This window comes from Corvus moneduloides, chromosome 3 (assembly GCF_009650955.1).
Source record: "Corvus moneduloides isolate bCorMon1 chromosome 3, bCorMon1.pri, whole genome shotgun sequence".
In the NCBI taxonomy this organism is placed as follows: domain Eukaryota; kingdom Metazoa; phylum Chordata; class Aves; order Passeriformes; family Corvidae; genus Corvus; species Corvus moneduloides.
Window position 1 is genome coordinate 1,196,492 of NC_045478.1, and position 25,491 is coordinate 1,221,982.

The 25,491-nt window shown below is 55.9% G+C and overlaps 1 protein-coding gene across 4 annotated transcripts; it reads right to left on the reverse strand.

Moving 5' to 3' along the window:
* Positions 1-15,768: 15,768 nt before the first annotated feature.
* On the reverse strand, positions 15,769-24,741 carry LOC116441443. Of its 4 annotated transcripts, XM_032103341.1 has the most exons (4): positions 19,002-19,522; positions 17,326-17,445; positions 17,073-17,217; positions 15,769-16,336 (listed from the first exon to the last, which is right to left on the reverse strand). In XM_032103341.1, exons 1-4 carry the CDS (start codon positions 19,066-19,068, stop codon positions 15,790-15,792), a joined length of 879 nt encoding a protein of 292 aa, XP_031959232.1. In that variant the 5' UTR covers positions 19,069-19,522; the 3' UTR covers positions 15,769-15,789. The 4 variants fall into 4 exon arrangements, 3 of the variants coding, with proteins under 3 accessions (XP_031959232.1, XP_031959231.1, XP_031959233.1); XM_032103340.1 differs by having other exon boundaries at positions 17,073-17,445; XR_004239065.1 differs by lacking the exon at positions 19,002-19,522 and having other exon boundaries at positions 16,149-16,167; positions 16,272-16,336; positions 17,073-17,966.
* Positions 24,742-25,491: the final 750 nt, after the last annotated feature.

A 25,491-nucleotide genomic window follows, 5' to 3' on the forward strand; every position in this document is an offset into this window, starting at 1 on the left:
GCTGCCGAGTCATTCCCAAAAAGCTTCAATTTCGTCTTTGCGGGATCCTAATGGATTTCAGCCCCGGCAGCCGGCGATTCCCACGGGATCGGCTGACGACGTTCCTGCAGCTTCCCGGCCTTCCAAGGCCGTGGGTCGGCTCCGTGTCCTGGGTCAGCCATTCCCGACCCCCCTCGGGAAGATCCTGTGGGAATTTTCTTTCCGTCACTGCCCTGGAGAGGTTTTGGGAGTGGAAAGCTGGGAATGGAGAGCACTGGGAATTCCCTGTTATCCCATCTCCGCACGAGGATTCTGGGATGAGCTCCCAGCCCATGCTGGGAATGGGACTGAGGGGGTTGGATGGGAGCTCTGGAATTGCGATCCAGGGATTCAGGTTGGGTTTGGGGATTGGCTGGAGGAAAGGGCCTTGTGGAGGTGATCCCTGCTCCCGGTATCCCGAGGCAGCTGCTCCGATGGATCCCTTCTCCCAGGGCAGGGATCCGGGGCTGCCGGCAGCTGGGAATCCTGGGATATCCCACATGGGAATGGGCACCGATGGAACAGGACACAGACTGGGATCCTCCCGCCTTTCCGGGTATCCAGGGAATTTCTGAGAGACTCCTCCCTTGGGAAAACAGAGCTTGGGTGGCCTGGGAGAGCCTTCAGGGTGGGATGGGATGGGATGGGATGGGATGGGATGAGTTGCTCCAAACCCCATCCAGCCTGGCCTTGGACACTCCCAAGGATCCAGGGATTCCCTGGGAATTCCAGCCCAGCCCCTCCCCACCCTCCCAGCTGGGAATTCCTTCCCAAGATCCCACCCCAAGCTCCCCTTTCCCACTGGGAAGCCATTCCCTGCCTCCTGCCCCTCCAGCCCTTTCCCAAATCCCAGCTCTCCTGGAGCCCCTTTGGGCTCGGGAAGTGGCTCCAAGGATTCCCTGGATCTTTCCCTTCTCCAGCTGGACATTCCCAGTTCTCCCAGCCCTCGGAGCATCTCCGTGGCCTCCTCTGGCCTCGCTCCAGCAGCTCCATGTCCTCGGGATGTTGGATCCCAGACTGGAGCAGCTCTGCAGGTTGGGAATCCCCTGAGCCGGGAATTTGCTTTTCCTCCATCCCAGCAGCACCAGCTGCAGGAATTGGGAATTTTCCTGAACCTCGAGAAGTCGTTATTTGGAGGAGTCACTTCCCAGGTTTTGGAGAGGGGGTCCATGGACCCTGGGAAGCTGCTCCCAGCTCCTGGAATCTCCAGGTGCTGCGGGAATGGGGCGGGAAAGGGAGCATCCCCCAGATTCCAGCCAGAAAATCATCCATGGAAATCCCTCCTGCATCCCAGCTGCTCATCCCAGTGGGACATTGGGATGTCCCCATCCCAGGGAGGAAACCGGGATCCATCCCGGCCCCGCTGTTCCCACTGTTCCCGCTGTTCCCGCTGTTCCCTCTGCAGCCGTCCCGATTTAGCTCTGGTGAGAGCTTTGCTTTTCCTGATGTGATTTTCCTTGACGCGGAGCCCTTCCCGCCCTCCCTTCCCTTGGGACGGATGCGATCCCTGCGGATCTGACACTTCTGGGCCAGGAGCAGCCACCCCTCCACCCTTCCAGCCCCCAAATCCAACCGGGAATGCCAATCCAGGGCACGAGAACCCCCCTATCCCAAAAAACGCCCTCCCAAATGACCCCATCCCGGCCGGAGCCGCGTGATCCCGACAAAACCCAAGGAAAACACGGAGCTGGTTGTCCGTGCCATCTGGAGCACAAGGAAATGGAATTTTAATTAAAAACTCATGAGCTGGATGCTATAAATACCACGGAGCGCTGGAATATTCCCACATCGGGAACACCGAGCTCCGATCCCGGCCCCGGAGATGGGAGCAGGGTTGGGATCAGGGTTTTTATCATTCCTAGGGAGGTTTGTTTGCTTTTCCCTCATTTTTTTTTCCAGGAGCAGCATTCCCTGAGCACCCAGGATTTGGGGGAGCCTCAGCAAAACTTCCCAACCCCGGGGCTGGAGGCAGCAGATCCCGGGAATTCTCACTCCGGGTCATTTGGGGCCTGGGTTTCTCCGTTTCGAGCTGTCGGAATAACGTGGATGAAGCAGCAGCAAAGTTTTGAAACATCCCCAAAATTCCAGGTGTGCTGTTCTCCCAAAAATCAGCTGGAAGGAAACTTGGATTCTTCGGCTGGGAAGGGAATCTGTGACCCCGGATCTTAGGGATGATCCCTGGAATTAACGGGAAAAGGGATTTCCTGTCAGGAGCACTGGGTGGGATCAAAGACCCACCTGCTCCAGGGTTTTCCTGGAGAGCAGGGACAGCTCCAGAGCGGGAGCGGAGCAGAACATCCCGACCCCTGTCCGGACAATTCCAGCATCCATGGATATCCCAAATATCCACATCCCGGTGGGAATCTCGGCAAAGAGGCTTCATCCCAGATTTCCCTCCGAGTTTGATCCTGTGGATCCCGGCGGGAATTTGGCCCAGAACAGGAGCAGTAGCCAGGGAGGGCGATCCTGCTCCCAATCCTATGGAATGCTGGGAACGCAGGCCTTGGGATCTCTGGAAACCTGGAGAACATCCTGGAAGTGCATGGGGGGAATCTCTGAGAGAAGAGCGGTGGGAATAATCCCAGATCCCAGATCCCAGATCCCAGATCCTCCATGTCTCCACAGCAAATCCTGTCCCAAAAAGAGCCCTGGATTCCTGCTGGGAATTCCTTCCCAGCCCCCATCCCAGCGTGCTCCGGGAGAGTCCCTGCCCCCAAGGATGCGGATTCCAGCCCTTCCTGAGCTGTTTTCCAGGGAAAAGGGAGCAGAGCTGGCTTGGATGAAACCCAAGAGGGATCAAATCCACCCCATGGATCCTTGCTCCGATGTTTTTATGGGAACAGGGTCTTCCCAAGGCTCCCAGGGATAAGGAGACCCCATGGATGAAGAATTCAGGGGTGGAATAATCCATTTTTAAAAATAATTTGCCAGGGAAACCTTTTATTCCTGGGAAAAAAACCCCCTTAATTCCAGCATTCCTACAAGATCCGATCCCACAGGACGTTCCCAACCCTGCTTCTGTGGGAATTTTGGATCCAGAGGTGCCGGGAGAAGCAGCTACAAAACCCTGCCTTTTCCAGGGGTTTTTCCCCTCCTGGAGAGCTCCACATCCATTGGAAGCTCCGGCTCATCAGGAATTCTCTTCCCCGACTGCTTTTTTAGGACCTGCTGGGCTCTGAGCTTCAGAAAGCCGGGAGCTACCAGAGAAGTGGGAGTTGGGATTCACCCCCAGCACATCCTTTCGCCGTCCCAAAAAGCCGGAGCCAGGAATGCTGAGACAGCCGCAGCGATGTAAACACGGAGCCGCGCAGTCAAAACAAGGAAAATCCAGCATTTTTCCCGATTTTTAGGGACATGGCTCTCGGAGGGAGAGCTCTGCCTCCAGGAGATAATGGGGATGGGGGAGGAATGTTCTCCCTTGGCTGCGTGGATGTGAAATTCCCAGCACCAGCACAGCGAGGATTTCGGGATCAAAATAGGTTTGGGTGGGAAGGGGCCTTAAGGATCATCCCGGTCCAACCCCGACACCTGCCACGATCCCAGGGGGGATCCAACCTTTCCTTGAACACTCCCAGGGATCCAGGGATTCTCTGGGAATTCCAGCCCAGCCCCTCCCCACCCTCCCAGCTGGGAATTCCTTCCCAACATCCCACCCCAAGCTCCCCTTTCCCACTGGGAAGCCATTCCCTGCCTCCTGCCCCTCCAGCCCTTTCCCAAATCCCAGCTCTCCTGGAGCCCCTTTAGGCTCAGGAAGGGGCTCCAAGGATTCCCTGGATCCTTCCCTTCTCCAGCTGGACATTCCCAGCTCTCCCAGCCCTCGGAGCTCCAATCCTTTCCTCCTTCGCAGCACTGTTGGGATGAGCTGATCCCGGCGCCGATCCACGGCCAAGGACTGGCATCCCGGCAGAGCTGATCCCTGCGCATCCTTGGAAATGCTGCTCCCCATTTCAGCCGCTTCCCAAGGGGAATTCTTTGGACGCTCTGGGGATGGGGAAGAGGAATTCTGCCCTCTGGAAGCACCACCTGGGCTCTCCTCCTTCCCAGGAGCTGCGATTCCTGCTGGGAATTCCCGGTGCTCCACAGAAGGTCCCGCTGCTCCAACCAGCATCCAAACATCCCATGAGGATCCAGCTCCCCATCCCAAGGCTCCTTCCCTGCCCTGGAGCTCGTTCCATGGGTTTTGCTCCCGGAATTCCCATAGAAAAGTCCTCCATGGCCTGAGCCAGCCTGGCAGGGGCAGGGATCGGTTGGGAAAACTCAGGAAAGGGTCCCAAAATCCCAGGAAATAAATGGAGGCGTGTCCTGTCCTTTTCCCAGCCCCAACCCAGCTGGATCTTCCCTTCCCACTGCACCAGCCCTGATCCCAGGGTGGGATGGAGCCGGGAATATCCCGGCTGGGAGAGCAGGAGGCACAGCCTGGCCTTGGAATGGTCATTCCCTGTGGGAAAGGCGCTTCCAAACTGGGATCTGGGGGATGCCGATCCTTGTTCCGGCTCGGGATGGGGGAGCCACTCCGGGAATCCCTGGAGGACCTGGGATTGGTTATTTTGCTGGGATATCGGGAAGGAATCCTTCCCTGGGAGGGTGGGGAAAGGCTGGGATGGAATTCCCAGGGAATTCGCGGCTGCCCCTGGATCCCTGGAAGTGTCCAAGGCCAGGCTGGAGCAATCTGGGAATGTGGGAGATGTCCCTGCCCATGGAATGGGATGGGATTTCAGGCCCCTTCCCACCCAAACCATTCCAGGATCCCACAATTCCACCACCTCCTCCCCCTCCAGGACCTCTAACAGAGCAGCACTCCCTGAAATAGTTGGGATTTATGGAAACCTGGGGATGCTTTGGGATCTGCCCCCATTCCCACCTCTCCCTCTCCGTCCCCGCTCTTCCCGGTGCCAGGGAGCTGTTCCAGGCCGTGCCAGGCTGACGTAAATCCCGGGAAGCTGGAAAAACTCCCGGGATTTGGGACTGGCCGAGGCCGAGCTGAGCCGGGAGCGGTGCCAAGATCCATTCCCGAGCCAAGGGCAGCGGCTCCGGCACCTCCCGGAGCCGGGATCAGCCCAGGAGGCATCAGGAGAGATCCCTGAGCTTTGGGAATACTCTGTGGGAAGCACCAGGAATGCTGTGGGATCCACAGGCGTGGCTCCAGCCAAACTCAGGACACAGGGAAAGGGCCTCGGGTCGTGGCAGGGAAGTTCAGGTTGGATATTCGGGAATATTTCTCTGCTGGAAGAGGGGATGAACATCGGAATGGTGGGGTCAGAATCCCTGGAATTGTTTAAAAAACGAGTGGATGTGGCACTTTTCCGTGGGGATTCGGTGGGATTTGGTTAGAGGTTGGATTTGCTGATCCTGGAGGTCTTTTCCAACCTTTTCCAGCCTGGGAATGCAAGGGAATAGCCAGAGGAATTCTGGCTCAGGTTGGTTTGCAGGGAAGAGGATGCTGAGGGAATTCGGGATCCCTCCGGAATTCCAGACTGGGATTTGCTGGTGGGATCTCCTCCTGTGCCACCCCGAGATCCCAACAGCTCCTCCCATGGATGATCCCAGTGGGATCAGCCCAGGGAGCTCCTCCCGGATGTGGGAGCGACGAGGGAATGGGATAGAGGAGGGAAGGGGGAGGGTGGGAATGCAGGAAATTGCCAGGAACACGGGATGAGCCGGATGCTCTTTCCAGCCCATCCCATGCCTCTGGAAAAGCAGCGATCCCAGCAGAATGTCTGAATTCCCAGGAGTCGCCCGACCACCGCCAGGGAAGTGGGGAAAAAGAAGGATTTGCCTCTTCCTGCAAATGCAGCAGGAATTCCGTCCTTGTGGAGATGAGGATTTGGATCCCATTTCCCAAATCATTCCCTTTGTTCTCACAACCACCTGGGATTTCAGGTCCCTTTCCTGAGTTTTCCCAACCAATCCCTGCACCTGCCAGGCTGGCTCAGGCCATGGAGGACTTTTCTATGGGAATTCCGGGAGCAAAATCCACGGAACGAGCTCCAGGGCAGGGAAGGAGCCTTGGGATGGGGAGCTGGATCCTCATGGGATGTTTGGATGCTGGTTGGAGCAGCGGGACCTTCTGTGGAGCACCGGGAATTCCCAGCAGGAATCGCAGCTCCTGGGAAGGAGGAGAGCCCAGGTGGTGCTTCCAGAGGGCAGAATTCCTCTTCCCCATCCCCAGAGCGTCCAAGGAATTCCCCTTGGGAAGCGGCTGAAATGGGGAGCAGCATTTCCAAGGATGCGCAGGGATCAGCTCTGCCGGGATGCCAGTCCTTGGCCGTGGATCGGCGCCGGGATCAGCTCATCCCAACAGTGCTGCGAAGGAGGAAAGGATTGGAGCTCTCCAGGCTGGGAGAGCTGGGAATGTCCAGCTGGAGAAGGGAAGGATCCAGGGAATCCTTGGAGCCCCTTCCTGAGCCTAAAGGGGCTCCAGGAGAGCTGGGATTTGGGAAAGGGCTGGAGGGGCAGGAGGCAGGGAATGGCTTCCCAGTGGGAAAGGGGAGCTTGGGGTGGGATGTTGGGAAGGAATTCCCAGCTGGGAGGGTGGGGAGGGGCTGGGCTGGAATTCCCAGAGAATCCCTGGATCCCTGGGAGTGTGCAAGGAAAGGTTGGATCCCCCCTGGGATCGTGGCAGGTGTCGGGGTTGGACCGGGATGATCCTTAAGGTCCCTTCCCACCCGAACCATTCCGTGATCCCATGACTCCATGCTCCGATAAATTCCCTGTTTTTCCCTTCCCATCCCAGGTTTTCCCTCTCCAGCCCAGACCCGCCTCCCACTGCTTCCCTCTGCCTTTGGACTCCGTGTCCCGGGATCTCAGCCCCCGGTAGAGCTGGATCCGGCCCTTTCCCATTCCCAGCTGGCTCCTCCATGGGATGCCGTGACCTGAATCCCGTCCCTTTTCCCACCCCAGCTCCATGAGTTCCCTCCCAGTTCCCTGCTCTGGTCCCTGCCTCAGCCGCTCCGGGTCCGTAATTCCCGGGAACAAAGGGCAAAGCCCCGATCCACCTTTTTTTCCCCAAAACCGGGCACAGGGCCAGGCCTTGGCACCGCTCCCTCCGCGGTCCGGCAGCCAAGGATTGCACAGAATCCCTGGGAAAAAGCCTGGAAAAGGAGATGAGAGCGACTCCGAGTGTCCAATGGGCACAGGCCAGAGAATTCCAGCCAAAAACCAGGCATGGGATCCAGAGGCGCTCCTGGGATTTGTATTCCAAGCAGGATGGGGGGAAGCGGCCCAGGTGAGTCACAGCCAGGGAATTCTGGAATCGGGAGCCGGAATTCCTTGTCCTGCTCAGGGATGGGCCTGGGAATCACAACAGGATCGAGAGCCAGGGTTGGGATTGGTTTTCCTTAAAAAAACGGGGAAAATGAAGGAAAAGGGGATTATCCAAGGAAACGAGGGAAGCAGAGTCGTTTTCCAGAGGGAAAGCTCCCAGTTAAAACGCAAACCGCGATCCCTGGAAACACGGGATGAGGGATCGGCTCCGGATCCCTGTGGCTCCGAGCAAATCCAAGGCAAGCTGGAATTGCCCACTAGGAGCCACTTGGGAATTTTTCCCGTTTCCCAGAGTCTTTTTGCTCTTCCCTCTGCCGGTTTCCAGCACCTGGAAGTGGTTATGGATTCCCAGGGATCCTGCCTGCATTCCAGCCGGGAGCTGGAGCTCTCCAGGGATCAATTCCAGAGGGTCAGGGAATCACCAAATATCCCGAATTTTGGGGGATGCTCCAGGGTGATCCCAGGCTGGGATCCAGGTGTCTGGGAATTGGTGTCAGGGTAACTTTAGGATGTTCCCAAATTCCATGACAGGCCTGGAATGTCGTGGATATCCCATTAATCCTTTGCCACTCCTCCATCCCTCCGGGATGGCCTGGAATCCCAAAGTTCCTCAGATGGATCCGGACACCAAGGTTTGGGAATTGCCTGGAGTCTGGAAAACCATGAGAGGTTGTTCACAATTCCTTCTGCTCCACGGGAATTTCCAGTCCTGGAATCATGGAATGGTTTGTGTGGGAAGGGACCCGAAATCCCATCCCATTCCATGGGCAGGGACACCTCCCGTGATCCCAGGCTGCTCCAAGCCCCTGGAAGCCTGGCCTGGAAAACTTCCAGGGATGGGGCAGCCTCAGATTCCCTGGGAATCCCGAGGGATTTGGCTTGGTCCCAACACATCCCATCCCAGGGCTCGGAATTCTGCTTCCCAGGGGGATCTGTGGAGGGAGAGAGGATGGAAAATTGGGATTTGCATCCCTCAGGAATCCTGGGTAACCTGTCCATGGAAATGTTCCTTCCCTGGCCTTGGATTCCCTTCCCTGACCTTGTTTTTCCTTCCAGAAAATTTTCCCCGAACTTTCCCCTCCTTTCCTGCATTCCGAGCCTGGAATTTTGCCGGCCACCAGGACACAGGGAGTATCTCTTCCCATTCCCTGGTTTTCCCCACTGGAAAAAACAGGATCAGCCTGGCCCTGCCTCTTCTCTCCACAAAACCAATTCCAAACCCCCCCAGCTGCTCCTGCAAGTTGGATTTTCCTGGAAAATCGCTGGAAGCAAAGGCCTTGGTGAGCCGGGATCCGGGAACATCCCAGAGTGCCAGGAATCCGAGGCTGGAAGGAGGCCGAGCTCGGAGCTGTCCCCGGGAGCTGCTGGAACCAGGACACAAAAACCCCGGGAGCGAGGCTGGAAAAGCCACTGGATGTGACAGGGAGGGAGGAAATCAGGGAAAATCCATTTTCCAGCACAAATCAACTCTGACAGGGATGGAGGGAACGGAGCGTTCCCGGATCCGCTGCGTTCCCAGATCCGCTGCGTTCCCAGATCCGCTGCGTTCCCAGATCCGCTGCATTCCCGGATCCGCTGCGTTCCCCAATCCGCCACCTCCTCAACCCAACCCAATGGCACCAGCCCGGATCCACAGCCGGGAAAATGGGATCCGGAGCTGTTCCCTGTGCTCCCTGCCCTTCCCAGGAATGTTGTGGCTGCTTCCCGTGGTTACAAATCCCACCGGGAGCAGCTAGAGGAGGGCTGGAATGGGATAACGATCCTGGCCTCGGGACAGCGGGAATCTCCTGGACATCACCCGAATCCAGGGAATGGTGCCGGGATGGAGCAGCCGTGGGGAGATTCCCGGCCAAGGCTCTTCCAGTCAAATCTTAGGGATCCCGCCTCCGGTGCAGATGGAATTCCTGCTGGGAATGAGCCCGGAGAGGCTCTGGAGGAAAATTCCAGGCTCTGTCCCTCCTTTTCCTGGATCAAGCTGCTTTATCAAGGCTCTTCTCTGATGGAATCCTGGAATTTTGGGTGGGAAGGGATCTCAAAGCCCCTCCAGTCCCATGCCATGGGCAGGGACACTTCCCACTGTTCCCGCTGGATTCTCCCACATTTCTGTCCGTGCTTCTCCAGGCGGGAATGGCTGATCCCGCTGGATGAGGCCTCTGGGAGAGGTTTTTTCCATGGATTTTCCTCTCTACCTTTCCCTGCCTTCTCTGCTGCTCCTGAAGCCGAGCCCCATCTCCCAAACATTTCCCAGCAGGATTTTCCCAGCCCCGAATCCCGGGATTGTCACTGTGGCGGGACGTGGTGGCTCTTCCCTGGCGGCTCTTCCCTGATGCTCCACGATGGGAATCTGGGAATTCCCATCCCACCACATCCCCCTTCCCCAAACCATCCAGATGGACGGGGCAGATCCCAGATCTCCAGGAGTTCAGGGGGTGGTTTTTTGGGAAAAACGAGATGATTGTGGCACCTGGGGACGCTCCGTTGTCCCCGGGCGATGTCCGTGACCTTGGGAAGGGAAGCGCTGCCGTTGGGAACATTCTGATATTGACGTTTTCCGCTTCCAAGCCCTTGGAGCCGGGCTGTGGTCACGGATGAGGCTCTCTGGCTCCTCCGGATCGATGGGAACACCACAAGGACCTTGCCGGTGTCCTTGTCCCCACCGTGGGACAGGGAGGGATCATCCCAATCCTTGCTCTTGACCCCCAATCCCTGATGTTCCGCGTTCCCTTGGAATGGCCCACCCTGCTCTCCAGGAACTGAGGAAGGAGGAAAAGCAGCTCCCAAGCTGTGGAATCCCCTGGATCCCGAGGATGGTTTTCCATGAGGATGGAAGGAGACGGGGAACGGCAGCATCGGGAACACAGCAGATGCTTCCAAATCCCAGGATTTTCATGCCTAAGGGACAATGCGGGGCTGGGAAGGGCCTTCCTGGAGTGAGTGGGAAGGGCGCTGGAAGGTCCTCCTGGAGCCGAGCCCTCTCTGGGATGTTTTCCTGCCTCCATCAAAACATTCCCGGAGTCCCAGGGGCGCACAGAACACGCTTGGATGCATCCAGTCCCAAATCCATCCCCGCCCCAGCATTCCCAGGAGGGATGAGCGTGCTGGAGGCACCAGGAGCCTGTGGAGCAAAGATCCTAAAAAAGTCCCCCCCAGACCTCGGGATTTCATGGAATTCCAGCCTGGTTTGGGTGGGAAGGGACCTTGAATCCCATCCCGTTCCACGCCCGACACTTCCACGATCCCAGGCTGCTCCAGCCTGGCCTTGGACACTCCTAGGGATCCAGGGGCAGCCCCGGCTCCTCTGGGAATTCCAGCCCAGCCCCTCCCCACCCTCCCAGGGAAGGATTCCAGAAGATCCCAGACTCCGAGAAGTTTGGGACTGTGTGGGGCTGGAGGTGACAATCCCTGTTGTTATCCTGGAATGGGACAGAGCCCTTCTGGAATTTTTGGAGCACCAGAGGGGGAATATCCCTTGCTCCTTGAGGGAATGGCCTCAGGGATCACCACGCGAAGTTTCAGTTGGATTTTGGGAACAATTCCTGCCTGGAAAGGGTTTTCCAGCCCTGGCACAGCTGTCCAGGGCAGGGCTGGAGTCGCCGTTCCAGGCGGGATTTAAATCCCTGTGGATGTGGCCCCTGGGGACGCGGGTGTGGGGTGGCCCTGGCAGCGCTGCGGGAGAGGTTGGAAAAAACTCCAGAGGATTTTTCCAGCCCAAACAGCTCTGATTCCATGATTGCATGCCCAGAGATCCCAGATTCCATTCCCTGCTGGTCTCCGTGAGGGAGGAAAGCGGAGAAACCAAGGGAAAACTTGGATAAATTTGGGAGAACCCAGCTTTTCCTCACCCACAGAAACAGCAAATCCCACCTGGAATTCCCCCTTGGAGAGAGCAGCTTTCCCTGGAAGGAGTGGGCAGGTGGGAAGATCCCAGCTCCAGCCGGCTGCCGCAGGATGTGTGGGTGGGAATGTCTCATCCCAGCCGGGCCAATGCCGGGAATCACCGAGGATGCAAAAAAAGGCGAAAAAATAAAGGAAAAGCATCGGGAATGAAGGAAGCGCCAGAATCCCAAATCCCGATTGCCCGGACAACGACCCCGGAGCCCTTGGATGAGTCAGTCCTGGATAATGACACCGAGGATGGGCTTTCCCTGCTGGAATCTCGGCTTTCCCAAGGAGCCGGAGCGGGAGCAGCCGATGCCTCACCCTGGGCTCGCCTGCTCCGGACCCGCATTCCCGGTTTCTGGCCAGACACGGATTTATCCCGAAGAACCAAAGGAATCCAAACAAGAATTGGGACAGGAGACATGGGACAGGAGGCTCCAGGTCCTTCAGGGATACCCTGGGAAGGGAATCCAGCATGGGAATCAGGAAGCAGCAGCAGCTATGAATCTCCATCTCCTACTTCCTGGGGAATTTTGGGATTTTCCTCCTGTTTCCAGCCTGGGAAAAAGTCACTGGCAGGATGTGCCTGTGGCCTGTGTTTAAAATTCCCTCAGGTGTTGCTTTTTTATTGGATATTTTGGATTTTCCACTTTCCGGCTGCTGGCATCCCTCCACCGACCCATGCTCCCACCGGATTGGGAATATTCCAGGCAGGAATAAATAATTCATGGAGCACGACCATGGAATGAGGCACCTGGAGGACACAGGGAGAGGCCAAATGGAATTCCTGGCTCCAGTTGGATCCCAATGCCGGCACCTGGCAGGGCTGGGAGCGAGATGTTCCTGCGGATCCATCCCAGCCGCTCCATCTGGGAGATCGGGATTCCCATCCTGGAGATCGGGGTTTCCATCCTGGAGATTGGGATTTCCTTCCTGGATATTGGGGTTTCCTTCCTGGAGATTGGGATTTCCTTCCTGGAGATCGGGGTTTCCATCCTGGAGATCGGGATTCCCATCCTGGATATTGGGGTTTCCTTCCTGGAGATCGGGATTTCCTTCCTGGAGATTGGGATTCCCATCCTGGATATTGGGGTTTCCTTCCTGGAGATCGGGATTCCCATCCTGGATATTGGGGTTTCCTTCCTGGAGATCGGGATTTCCTTCCTAGAGATCGGGGTTTCCATCCTGGGTATTGGGATTCCTGTCCTGGAGATCGGGATTCCATCCTGGAGATCGGGATTCCCATCCTGGATATTGGGATTTCCATCCTGGAGATCGAGATTACAAGCATGGATATTGGTATGCCGTCCTGGATATTGGGATTCCTGTCCTGGAGATTGGGATTTCCTTCCTGGAGACTGGGATTACCATCCTGGAGATCAGGATTACCATCCTGGAGATCAGGATTCCCAGCACAGAGATCAGGATTCCCAGCACGGAGATCAGGATTTCCGTCCTGAATATCGTGGTTTCCCTCCTGGAGATTGGGATTTCCATCCTGGAGATTGGGATTCCCATCCTGGAGATCAGGGTTCCCATCCTGGATATCGGGATTTCCATCCTGGAGATTGGGATTTCCTTCCTGGAGATCAGGATTTCCATCCTGGAGATTGGGATTTCCTTCCTGGAAATTGGGATTACCATCCTGGAGATCAGGATTCTCAGCATGGAGATTGGGATTCCATCCTGGAGATTGGGATTTCCATCCTGGAGATTGGGATTCCCATTCTGGAGATCAGGATTCCAAGCATGGATATCGGTATTCCGTCCCGGAGATAGGGATTTCCATCCTGGATATCAAGATTTCCATCCTGGAGATTGGGATTTCCTTCCTGGAGATTGGGATTCCATCCTGGAGATTGGGATTTCCTTCCTGAAGATCAAGGTTCCCGGCATGGAGAGAGGGGAGGAACTGGGATTTGAGTTGGGGAAGCTGGAGGGTTTGGGATGGGGATTGATGGGAATTTTCGGTCAGGCTGGGGATGGATGGGAATTTTCCAGGGGCTTGGGAGGGAGGAAGAGCTGGTGACAATCAGGATATGGATCCCGAGGGGCCGGGATAAGGAATCCTCACTGGAGCCATCCATATCCAAATCCACGTCTAGATCCAGGGATGGGGTGGATCCAGGGAAAGTGTGGATCCAGCTGATCCCTGTCTGGATCCAGGGATGGTGTGGATCAGGGATGGTGAGGATCCAAGATGGTGAGGATCCAGGGATAGTGTGGATCCAGCTGGTCCCTGGCTGGACCCAGGGATTTTGTGGATCAAAGGATGGGGGTGGATCCAGGCAAAGTGTGGATCCAGCTGATCCCTGACCGGATCCAGAGATGATCTGGATCCAGCTGATCCGTCTCTGGATCCATGCTGTGTATCCAGGGATGATCTGGATGCAGGGATGATCTGGATGCAGGGATGGTCCCTGGCTGGATCCAGGGATGGTGTGGATCCAGCTGATCCCTGTCGGGATCCAGGATGGATCCAGCTGCTCCTTGTCCCGAAAGAGGCCATTGCCAGAGCTGGTCCAGGTCTTTGTAGGGAAGGAGTCCAGGATATTTCAGGAAAACCATTCCCATCAGGATTGGCTGCTGTCCTTGATTCCCTTTGCAGGATCCTGTCCCACCTGGAATTCCCATCCTATCCCAGTTATCCCAGTGGGACAGTGACAGCCCTGGGGCCCGTAAAACCGGGATTCAATCCATCCTGGAGAAGGGGAACACCCCTACTTCCACAGCTTCCAAAGGCGCTATTCCAGCCGGGAGGAGCTGGAGCCACTTTGGGATGTGCAGCTACAAATCCCGGAGCTTTGGCTCATTCCTTGAGGAATTTTTCCCTGGAAAAAGCCCTTCCAGAGGGCTGGAATGTGGCGGGGAGGGGGGGCCCGGAATGTTTTTGTGTCACCTCCGCCGGAGCTTTTCCAGCTGCTCCCGCGCCTCTCCCTGGGGACAAGGAGGGAACACGGCACCGCCGGATAGGGATGAGCTCCCGGATTCCTGCTGGGAATGACATCCCTGCAGGCAGCCCCGGCGTGGTCCCGCTTCCAGCCGGGACAGGGAAAAAAATCCCAAGGATCGGAGCTGGATCCCCACAAAAGCACCTGGATTCCTGGGAATTGCGTTATCCCTTGACTTCCTGGGGGAATTCTTTCTCCTTCTCGTTATTTGGGTTATCTTTGTCCCATTATCCCAATAGTTTGGTGGTGGGAAGTGCCTGGATTTCTGCTGTGCAGGGAATGATGTGGTTCCGGAAAGGAAAGTATAGAATGGAATAAAATGGGTTTCAATAAAATGGGATGGGATGGGATGGGATGGGATGGGATGGGATCAATGAGGTGGGATGGGATGGGATGGGATGAGATGGGATGGGATCTATGGGATCTATGGGATGGGATGGGATCAATGGGATGGGATGGAAGGGGATGGAATGGGATGGGATCAATGAGGTGGGATGGAATGGGATGGGCTGGGATGGGATCTATGGGATCTATGGGATGGGATGGGATGGGATGGGATCAATGAGGTGGGATGGGATGGGGTGGGATCAATGGGATGGGATGGGATCAATGGGATGGGATGGGATGGGATCAATGAGGTGGGATGGGATGGGGTGGGATCGGTGGGATGGGATGTGGTGGGATCAATGGGATGGGATGGGATCAATGGGATGGGATGGGATGGGATCAATGAGGTGGGATGGGATGGGGTGGGATCAATGGGATGGGATGGGATCAATGGGATGGGATGGGATGGAGTGGGATGGGGTGGGATGGGATCGGTGGGATGGGGTGGGATCAATGGGATGGGATCAATGGGATGGGGTGGGGTGGGATGGGATGGGATATTTTCATTTGGAAGGAACCTACATGGATCAAATGGCCTTGGATCAGGGACACCTCCCATGATCCCAGGGTGCTCCAGCCTGGCCTTGGACACTCCCAGGGGCAGCCACAGCTTCTCTGGGAATTCCAGCCCAGCCCCTCCCCACCCTCTCAGTGGGAATTCCTTCCCATTATCCCATCTATCCCTGCTTTTTCCCTCCTTGTTTGATTTCTGCTGGAGAAAATCCTGTTCCCAAAGTCCAGTGCAGGGTTTGGAGCAACTTCCAGCCCCTCCAGTCCACCTGGAGCAGTTGGGAAGGCAGGAAAAAGTGGCAAGGAAAATCCATGGAAAAAACATTTCCCAGAGGGATCAGCCTGTCCTTGCCTGGAGGAGAAGCACAGGCGGAAATGGGGGAAAATCTGGGATAGTGGGAAGTGTGCCCTGCCCATGGAAGGGGATGGGCTGGATGGGCTTTGAGGTTCCTTCCCACCCAAACCATTCCACGATTCCCACCCAAACCATTCCACAATTCCCACCCAAACCATTCCATCATTCCCACCCGAACCATTCCATGGTTCCAAGGGATTCTGCACTGCCCATGTCCCCCCATGGCACCAGCTTCCCACATCCCTCCCTGGATCCTGCTCCGGCTGCGTCTCCGCATCCCTGGAACCAGCAGCAGCCGGAGGCAAGGGCTGCCTTTGATCTTTTTCCAGGAAATCCAAGGACATGGAATAACCGGGAGAGGCCCAGCGGGGCCAGCAGGTGCCTGATGGAAAACAGAGACGGCTGCAGGCGCTTCCCAAAATTTAATTAGGGATTGTAAACAGCTCTGCTGGGCTGGGCCTGGACACTGGGAGAAACCCTGTGGAAAATGGTCCTGGGGGAAGGGCTTCCTGGGAAAAGGGGGATTTTTGGGGCAGCCCAGGGAGGTGGGGGAGGGAAAACGGGACCAAACTCAGCCCAGTTCGGCTCCGGGTCTTCCCCAGTGGTGGGGGCGGAGCGGAGGGTGGGAAAATGGGCGGCCGAAAATGGGAGCCTCTGGATCCTGGCATGGCTTTGGGAAGTCACTTGGGACACGGAAGTGATGCCACGGCCGGACATCCGGCGGGGATTTGGGTCCTCCACCTCTGGATTTGGAACCTCCACCTCTGGATTTGGATCCTCCACCTCCAGGTTTGGATCTGCCACCTCTGGATTTGGATCCTCCCCCTCTGGATTTGGAACCTCCACCTCTGGATTTGGAACCTCCACCTCTGGATTTGGATCTTTCACTCTGGATTTGGATCTGCCACCTCTGGATTTGGATCCTCCACCTCTGGATTTGGAACCTCCACCTCTGGATTTGGATCTGCCACCTCTGGATTTGGATCTGCCACCTCTGGATTTGGATCCCCCACCTCTGGATTTGGGTGCTGGGATGGCCTGAAGTGCCACTGTCCATCCCATCCCATCCCATCCCATCCCATCCCATCCCATCCCATCCCATCATCCCACTGTGTGCAGATTCAGGGAATCATGGAATGGTTTGGGTGGGAAGGAATCTTAAATCCCACCCAGGGCCATCCCCTGCCACGGGCAGGGACACCTCCCGCTCTCCCAGGGCGCTCCAAGCTCCATCCAGCCTGGCCTTGGACACTCGCAGGGATGGGAATGGGACCCCAGCAAGGAATGTTTTCCTCATTTCCCGCTATTTCCGGGGCACAGGGACAAATCAATCCCTTTTTGTTGCAGTTTTGGGGGAGCCTTTCCCTGATCCCACCCTCCTCCAGCTGCTCCTGATCCTGCACATCCCTTTTCCAGCCGCAGAAGGGGATGGAGATGGGATGGGGGAACAGGATACGGGAGGAGGATGGAGCCAACGGGCTGGAGGGGCAGGAGGCAGGGAATGTCTTCCCAGTGGGAAAGGGGAGCTTGGGGTGGGATGTTGGGAAGGAATTCCCAGCTGGGAGGGTGGGGAGGGGCTGGGCTGGAATTCCAAGAGAAGCTGTGGCTGCCCCTGGATCCCTGGGAGTGTCCAAGGAAAGGTTGGAGAAACTTGGGGTCACGGAAGGTGTCGGGGCTGGACCGGGATGGGATTTAAGGTCCCTTCCCACCTTTCCACGATTCCATGGAACATCAAGTCCCAGCATCCAGAGCGGTCAGAAGGAGGAATTGCAGCTGCTCCCTGTTCCAAGGGCTGCAAAAGAGCCGGGATCCAGAGCCCGGATCCGATCCAACCTGGACCTTTCCAGAACCAATCTGCAAAGTGGGAGATCGTGGCTGGGAGCCGACATTCCCGATCCCTCTCCCGGACATTCCGGATGGACTCCCGATCCCTCTGCTGCCTGGTTTTCATTTGGATTTCACCTCCAGGCCACCCTCCCGTTTTTCCACTCGAATCCTGGTTTTCCACCGCTGTCGGATCCGGTGTCCCAAGTGGCCAGTGGCACCGTCTGCTTCCCAAAGGGATGGATAAGGAGCTTTTTCCTGGGAGGGAATAGAATTAAGGAGCCTGTCGGGAATTAGGGAGGCACTCGCTGGATTTATTCCGGAGCTCAATCCAATTCCAGCCGCAGGAGAGTTTGGGCTCCGCATCCACAGCCCTTGGAGCAGGACAGGCAAATCCAGTTCCAATCCCCCTGGAAAACCTCGGCACGGGGTGAGGGTGGAGCCCCCGGGATGCTCCACAGCCGCCCTTCACCCAGAGCGGGAATCCTTGGAGCAGCGGGAAAATCCCCGGATCTGGGAGAGGGGGATCCAAACTGGGATCAGGGTGCCCAGGTCATCCAACCTCCCATTCCCAATCCATGTGAGCAACCCCACCATTCCCAATCCATGCGAGCAACCCCACCATTCCCAATCCCTGTCACCAACCCCAACATTCCCAATCCATGTGAGCAACCCCACCATTCCCACTCCATGCGAGCAACCCCACCATTCCCAATCCATGGCACCAACCCCACCATTCCCAATCCATGTGAGCAACCCCACCATTCCCAATCCATGGCACCAACCCCACCATTCCCAATCCATGCGAGCAACCCCACCATTCCCAATCCCTGTCACCAACCCCACCATTCCCAATCCATGCGAGCAACCCCACCATTCCCAATCCCTGTCACCAACCCCACCATTCCCAATCCATGTGAGCAACCCCAACATTCCCAATCCATGCGAGCAACCCCACCATTCCCAATCCATGTCACCAACCCCACCATTCCCAATCCATGGCACCAACCCCACCATTCCCACTCCATGCGAGCAACCCCACCATTCCCAATCCATGTCACCAACCCCACCATTCCCAATCCCTGTCACCAACCCCACCATTCCCAATCCATGTCACCAACCCCACCATTCCCAATCCATGCGAGCAACCCCAACATTCCCAATCCATGGCACCAACCCCACCATTCCCAATCCATGGCACCAACCCCACCATTCCCAATCCATGTGAGCAACCCCACCATTCCCAATCCATGGCACCAACCCCACCATTCCCACTCCATGCGAGCAACCCCACCATTCCCAATCCATGGCACCAACCTCAATGTTCCCGGTTTGTGTCTTCCAACCTGAACCTTCCCAGTCCATGTCACCCATCCCCAACATTCCCAGTCCATGTCACTCATCCCCAACATTCCTAATCAATGTCACCCATCCCCAACATTCCCAGTCCATGTCACCCACAGGGAAGAATTCCTTCCCAATATCCCATCCATCCCTGCCCTTTCCCAGTGGGAAGCCATTCCCTGGTTCCTGTCCCTCCACCCTTCTCCCAAGTTCTTCTTCAGCTCTCCTGGAGCCCCTTCAGGCTCGGGAAAAGGCTCCAAGGATTCCCTGGAATCTATTTTTGTTGTGCTTTGATCCCTTGGAACTTCATCCCATGGGATTTGTCTGCAGGGACACAGAATTCCAGCCTGGAGCCATCCCAGCAGCTCCAGAGGATCCTGGAATGGTTTGGTTTGGAAGGGACCTCAAATCCCATCCCATTCCAACCCCGACCCCTTCCCCTATCCCAGGCTGCTCCAATCCCATCCAACTTTTCCTTGGACAGTCCCAAGGATGGAGCAGCCGCAGCTTCCCTGGGAATTCCAGCCAGAGCGTCATCTGCTTTTCCCGAACTTTTGCAGAACCTAGGAAAAATTCACTGGAATTTTCCCTCTTGTTTTGGCTCCAAATACAAACGGAACACCCGGAAAACTCAGCTCTGGTTTTCTGCTCTCCTTTTTTCTTTTTATTTATCCTCTTTCCTTGTTGGTTTTTTTTTTTTTTTTCCCCTGCTTTGTGGCTCTCCCCACTCCGGGAAAGCTCTGGAGAAGGGAAAGGGGCTGCCAAACTTATTCCCTAAAAACCATCCGGTTGTTCTCCAGCCACTCCAGGATTTTCCTGCCTTTCTCCTGGCAGCTCCATGTTCCCAGTTAAATCCTGACCTTGCCCTTCCCTCTTCCCTCAAGGCAAATCCGTCCTTTCCAGCAGAGACTCCTCCAGGCTTTTCCAGGAGAATCCTGGGAAGCAGCTGGGCTGGGGCTGTGTGGTAGAAATTCCAGGATTTGGGATGGATTGGTCTCACCTGGGCCCACCTGGAGCCAAAAGTGGGGGGAGGGGGGATGCCCAAGGTGGGAAAAAGGGAAAATATGGGGGGCAAAAGAGGAGGAAAAAGAGGGGGAAAGAGGAGGAAAAAGAGGGGGGAAGAGGTGGAAAAAGAGGGGAAAAGAGGTGGAAAAAGAGGGAGAAAGAGGTGGAAAAAGAGGGGAAAAGAGGTGGAAAAAGAGGGGAAAAGAGGTGGAAAAAGAGGGGAATAAGAGGTGGAATAAGAGGTGGAATAAGAGGGGGAAAGAGGTGGGAAAAGAGGGGAAAGGAGGTGGGAAAAGATGGGAAATAAGAGGTGGAAAAAAGAGGGAAAGAGGTGGAAAAAGAGGGGAAAGGAAGTGGAAAAAGAGGGGTGATGAGGAAATAAAATGATGATAAAAGAGATCCAGAAGGATGTTGATAAGAGAGATAAAAAGACACAAAGTGATGATAGAAGAGGTGTAAAATCAGGATAAAAGGGATGGAAAAGGAGGGTGAAAAGCGGTTTCAAAGGGGATTGATAAGAGACGGAAAAGGAAATAAAATGATGATAAAAGAGGTGTGAAAGGAGGGGGAAAGGTTTCAAAAGAGGAGTAAAAGTGGTTTAAAAGGAGGGTGATAAGAGGTTTAAAAGAGGATTGATAAGAGATGGAAAAGGAAATAAAATGATGATAAAAGAGGTGTGAAAGGAGGGGAAAGGTTTAAAAGCAGTAAAAAGGGGTGAAAGAGGTGTAAGAAGGCGATGATAAGAAATAGGAGCTAAAACGATGGGGTAAGAGGGGCAAAAGGAGAGAAAAAGGTGAAAAAGAGAAGAAAAGAGGTGCAAAAGGAGAATGTAAAATCAGAGGAGTAAAGGGAGGGCGATAAGAGATAGAGAAAGAAATAAAACTGCTAAAAGAGAGGATGGTGATAAGAGCTGGAAAAGGAGGGCGATAAGAGGTATAAAGGGGGTGGGAAGAGATAAGAAAGGAGATCAAATAATCATGAAAATGTGTGAAATGAGGGGGAAAGAGGGGGAAAAGGAGGGGAAGAGCGGAGTAAAAGTGGTTTGAAAGTGGGGCGAAAGGGGGTCACAAGAGGAGTGATAAGAGGTGTAAAAGGAGGGTGATAAGAGAGAAAATGGGGGCGATAAGAGAGAGAAAAGGAAAAAAATGAGGATACAGGAGGTGTAAAAGGAGGGGAAAAGTGGTTTAAAAGGAGGTGATAAGAGGTGTAAAAGGAGGGTGATAAGAGAAAAGGAAATAAATTGATGATAAAAGTTGTAAAAAGGGGGGGAAGTACTGTGAAAGGGGGAGAGAAAGGTTTAAAAAGAGGAGTAAAAAGTGTAAAAAGAAGTTGAAAAGGAGGGAGATTAGAGCTATAAATGGGGGTTGGTAAGAGATAGAAAAGGAAATAAAATGATGATAAAGGAGGTGTAAACTGAGGGTAAAAGAGGTGCAAAAGGGAGGTAAAAAGGTTTAAAAAGAGGAGTAAAAGAGGTGTAAAAAGAAGTTGAAAAGGAGGGATATTAGAGCTATAAATGGGGGTTGATAAGAGATAGAAAAGGAAATAAAATGATGATAAAGGAGTTGGAAAAGGAGGGTCAAATAGAGACGAGAGGGAGGGTGGTAAGAGAGCAAAGGAAATAAAATGATGGTAAAAGAGGCGAAAACTGAGGGTAAAAGAGGTGCAAAAGGGGGGCAAAAAGGTTCAAAAAGAGGAGTAAAAGAGGTGTAAAAGGAGGCGTAAAAGGGGTCTAAAAGAGAGGTGATAAGAGGTAGGAAAAGGAAATGAAATGATGATAAAAGAGAGAATCCAGGGTGGTGCTGAGAGCTCTAAAAGGCTCTAAAAATGCTGATAAAAGAGCTCGAAAAGGGTGGGAATGTGGCCCCAAAATTCCCTGCGCTCCCAGGGCCGGGCAAGCCTTGCCCATGGAATCGTGCCCCTCTCCAGGTCCCATCCCGGGCAGGGATGAGGCTCCTCCTTTCCCAGGGATCGGCGGCATCAAGGACAAATTAATGAGCAGTTTTAATTAACGATCCCCCCCCCCTCCGGAAGCCTGGGGGGGGAGGGGAGGTGTGTTGGACCCAGATGTTCTCCACAGCTGGATATGGAAAATCCCGATCCCAAGCTCAGGAAAGGACTGGGAGAGACTGGGAAAAAGGATGTGCCTGCCCAGATCCCACTGGGAATGAGCCCGGCCTGGAACTGGGAATGCCCGGGAAGGGTGGTCTGGAAATTGCCATCAGCGATTTCCAACGGCCCCAAAGTGTAATTACAGGGATTAGAGGGATTAGGGAAAAGCAGGACACGGCAATTCCCTTAATTCCACACATTGGCACTCCGAGGGCGAACGGGAGCATCTGGGGACAGCCTGGAAAGGTTTTCCAGGGGGATTCTCCATCCATTATCCCAGCCCGGCCGGGGATCAAAAAGCAAATCCCCTGGAAGACAGAGCAGGGAATGGCTGGAGATACATGGGGGGAGCTCGGGGTGGGATCTTGGGAAGGAATTCCCGGCTGGGCTGGAATTCCCAGGGAATGCCCGGATCCCTGGCAGTGCCCAAGGAAAGGCTGGAGCAGCCTGGGATCATCGGGGGAGGTGCCGGCCTTGGAATGGGATGGGATTGAAGCTGCGTGGATCCCAGCCAAAGCATTCCGGGATTGTGGGATGCAGGAGGCTCTGAATCCATGGCCAGGGGTTTTTCTGGAAGTCGGGGATGGGAAAGGGAAGGGAGAGCCTTCCTGGAGTGCCGAGATTCCCAGGGAAGGGCCTGGAGGCCGGAATTCCTTCCCGCAGAGGAGTCGGGATGGGGCTGGATCCAATGGCAGGCTGGGAGAGGCGGGAATGGAGGGATTTCCCTGGGAAAGGGGAGCTCGGGCTGGGATCTTGGGAAGGAATTCCCGGCTGCGCTGGAATTCCCAGAGAATCCCTGGCTGCCCCTGGATCCCTGGAATTTTCCAAGGCCGGGCTGGATGGGAATCTGGGATAGTGGGAGGTGTCCCTGCCCTTGGATTGGGATGGGATTTAAGGTCCCTTCCCAGCCAACCCATCCCTTCATTTTGGGATTCATCCCTCCTGCTCATCCCAGGAGCATCCGAGGACTTGGCAGAATTCCTGCCGGGATTTGCAGAGCTGGCTGCTCCTTCCCAGCTTATTTGTGATCCTGAAAAAAAAAAAAGGAAAAAAATGGAATTGTTCCTCTGGAAAGGCACAGAGCGGAGCGGCCCTGTCATCCCTGCCATCAAAGAGCGCCTTTCCTTGGGATTTTTCCAGGTTTTTCCTGCTGACGTCACCGGCATCCATCACCCGCCTGGGACTTCAAACACGGACGGAGAGATCCGTGCGGGAAACGTGCTCCGTGTCCCAGAAAAGAGTCCAAAGGAGGAATTCCGGGCTGTGCCGAAGGAATCCGACAACGGCGCCTGAGGATTTCATTAAAATCCAGGAATCTGAAGAGATTTGGCCGCGCTGGCCATCGGAATCCCCCCTCAGGATGGGAAAACCCCAGGGAATCATGGAATTGTTCAGGCTGGAAAAGAGCTCTGAGAGCAGCGAGTCCATGGGGAGTTTGTGCCTCTCTCCCGTTTCCCGGGAATGTGGATCCTGGAGAGGACACTGTGGACAACCCCATCCCGGAGGGCCAAAAGCTGGAATTGCAGCTGGGATTCGGGAATTTCATGGAATCCTGGAATGGTTTGGGTGGGAAGGGCCCTTAAATCCCATCCCATTCCACTTCCCACGATCCCAGGGTGTTCCAACCGCATCCCTGGACACTCCCAGGGATCCAGGGGCAGCCACAGCTTCTCTGGGAATTCCAGCCCAGCCGGGAATTCCTTCCCCAAATCCCACTTTCCAGGATGAAACGATTCCTTTCTATGATTCCCCCGCCTCCAATCCCTGCTCCAGCGCTGCCATCCCGAAATTCCAGCGGCTGCGATCGGGAGGGATCTCCCGCTGCGGATCCCACACGAACGGGGAATCGCCGAGCGCCGGGACACCGGGAATGGATCCCACCGGGAATGGATCCCACCGGGAATGGATCCCACCGGGAATGGATCCCGGGGCGGGCGGGCAGGGGTGGCTGGGATCTTGGGAAGCGATTCCTCCCTCCGGGAGCTTCCAGGGACGCAATTCCCGAGCTCGTGGGGCCCCCTAAAGGCCCGCATTGGGAGCGAGCCCGGGAGTGGGAAAAATCCACGGAAAGGCCCCAAAATCCCTCCCTTGGAATCTCAGATGGGAGCGCGGAGCCGGCCCGGATCCAAAGGGGGATTCGGGATCGCCCGTTCCAGGTGGGAACATCCCCGAAGCCCAAAAGGAGCTCCGGGATCAGATCCCGGCCCTGCCTGGCCGGGGCAGCGCTGAGATTCCGCCCTTCCCGTTAAAGACCCCACAGAATTCCCGGATCCCCGGGGGTTTTCCTGCATTTCCCTCCTCTTCCCTGCTTTTCCCAGCTTTTTCTTCCTCTTTTTGTTTCATTTTTCTTTGTCTTTCCCCCCCTTTTTTTTTTATTTCATTCCTACCTTTCCCTTCTTTCCCCCTTTTCTCCCCTTCTCCCTCTCTTTTCCTCATTTTCCTTTGCTTTTCCCCATTTTCCTGCTGGTTTTCCTTCATTTTTACTCCTTTCCCTCAGTTTTCCCTTCGCTTTTCTCCATTTTCCTGCTTTTCCTTCACTTTTCCCCATTTTTCCTTCACTTTTCCCCATTTTCCTGCTGTTTTCCTTCATTTTTACCATTTTCCCTCAGTTTCCCCTTTGCTTTTTTCCCATTTTTCCTTTGCTTTTCTCCATTTTCCTGCCTTTTTTCCCTCCATTTTCACCATTTCCCCTCAGTTTTCTGTCTCCCTTTTCCCCATTTTCCTTCGCTTTCCCCCATTTTTCCTTCACTTTTCCCCATTTTCCTGCCTTTTCCCCTCCATTTTTACCCCTTTCCCCCAGTAAAAGAGGGGGAGGGAGGGGGGGCGGTTGGGCTTTTCCAGCCCGAAGAATTCCAGGATTCCCGGAGCTTTCCCGCTCGCTCCTCTCCCTCTGGCGCTGACGCTCACCTGGGTTCGCTCTTCCCAACAGAGGCGGGGCCGGCTCAGCTCCTCCGCGACATTCCCGGGAATTTTGGGAAGGGCGGGCGGGGGGTGCTCGCCCTTATGCCGAGGTTGCAGCCTCGTGGAGCCGTGCCTCAGTTTCCCCATTCCCGGCCTCCCGCGGCTGGGAAGGGAAGGGAAGGGAAGGGAAGGGAAGGGAAGGAGAAGGGAAGGGAAGGGAAGGGAAGGGAAGGGAAGGGAAGGGAAGGGAAGGGAAGGGAAGGAGAAGGGAAGGAGAAGGAGGAGGGAGGGAAGGGAAGGGAAGGGTGGGAGGGGTTCGAGGGAGGGGAGGGGCGGCTCCGCTGCTGAATAATTCAGCGCTGGCAGCGGGGGAAGCTCCGCACCGGCACCGAGACCGCACCGAGCTGAGCTCCGGAGCGCGGCACCAGCACCGAGACCACACCGGGACCGGGACCGCACCGAGCTGAGCTCCGGAGCGCGGCACCGGCACCGAGACCACACCGGGACCGGGACCGCACCGAGCTGAGCTCCGGAGCGCGGCACCGGCACCGAGACCACACCGGGACCGGGACCGCACCGAGCTGAGCTCCGGAACGCGGCACCGGCACCGAGACCGGACCGGCACCGGCACCGCACCGGGACCTCATCAGGCTCCGGGCACCTCACCGGGCTCTGCACCGACACCGCACCGGGACCGCGTCAGGCACCGGGAACCGCCCCGGGACCACCTCGGGCTCCGCTCCGAGACCGCCCCGGCACCACCCCGAGCTCTGCACCTAGCACCGGGCAGCGCAGCTGGATCGCATCAGCCACCGGGACCGCCTCGGGACTGCCCCGGGCACCTCGAACCGCGCCGGGACCGCCCCGGGCTCTGCTCCGAGACCGCGCCGGGACCACCCCGAGCACCTCGATCCGCGCCGGGACCGCCCCGAGCACCTCGATCCG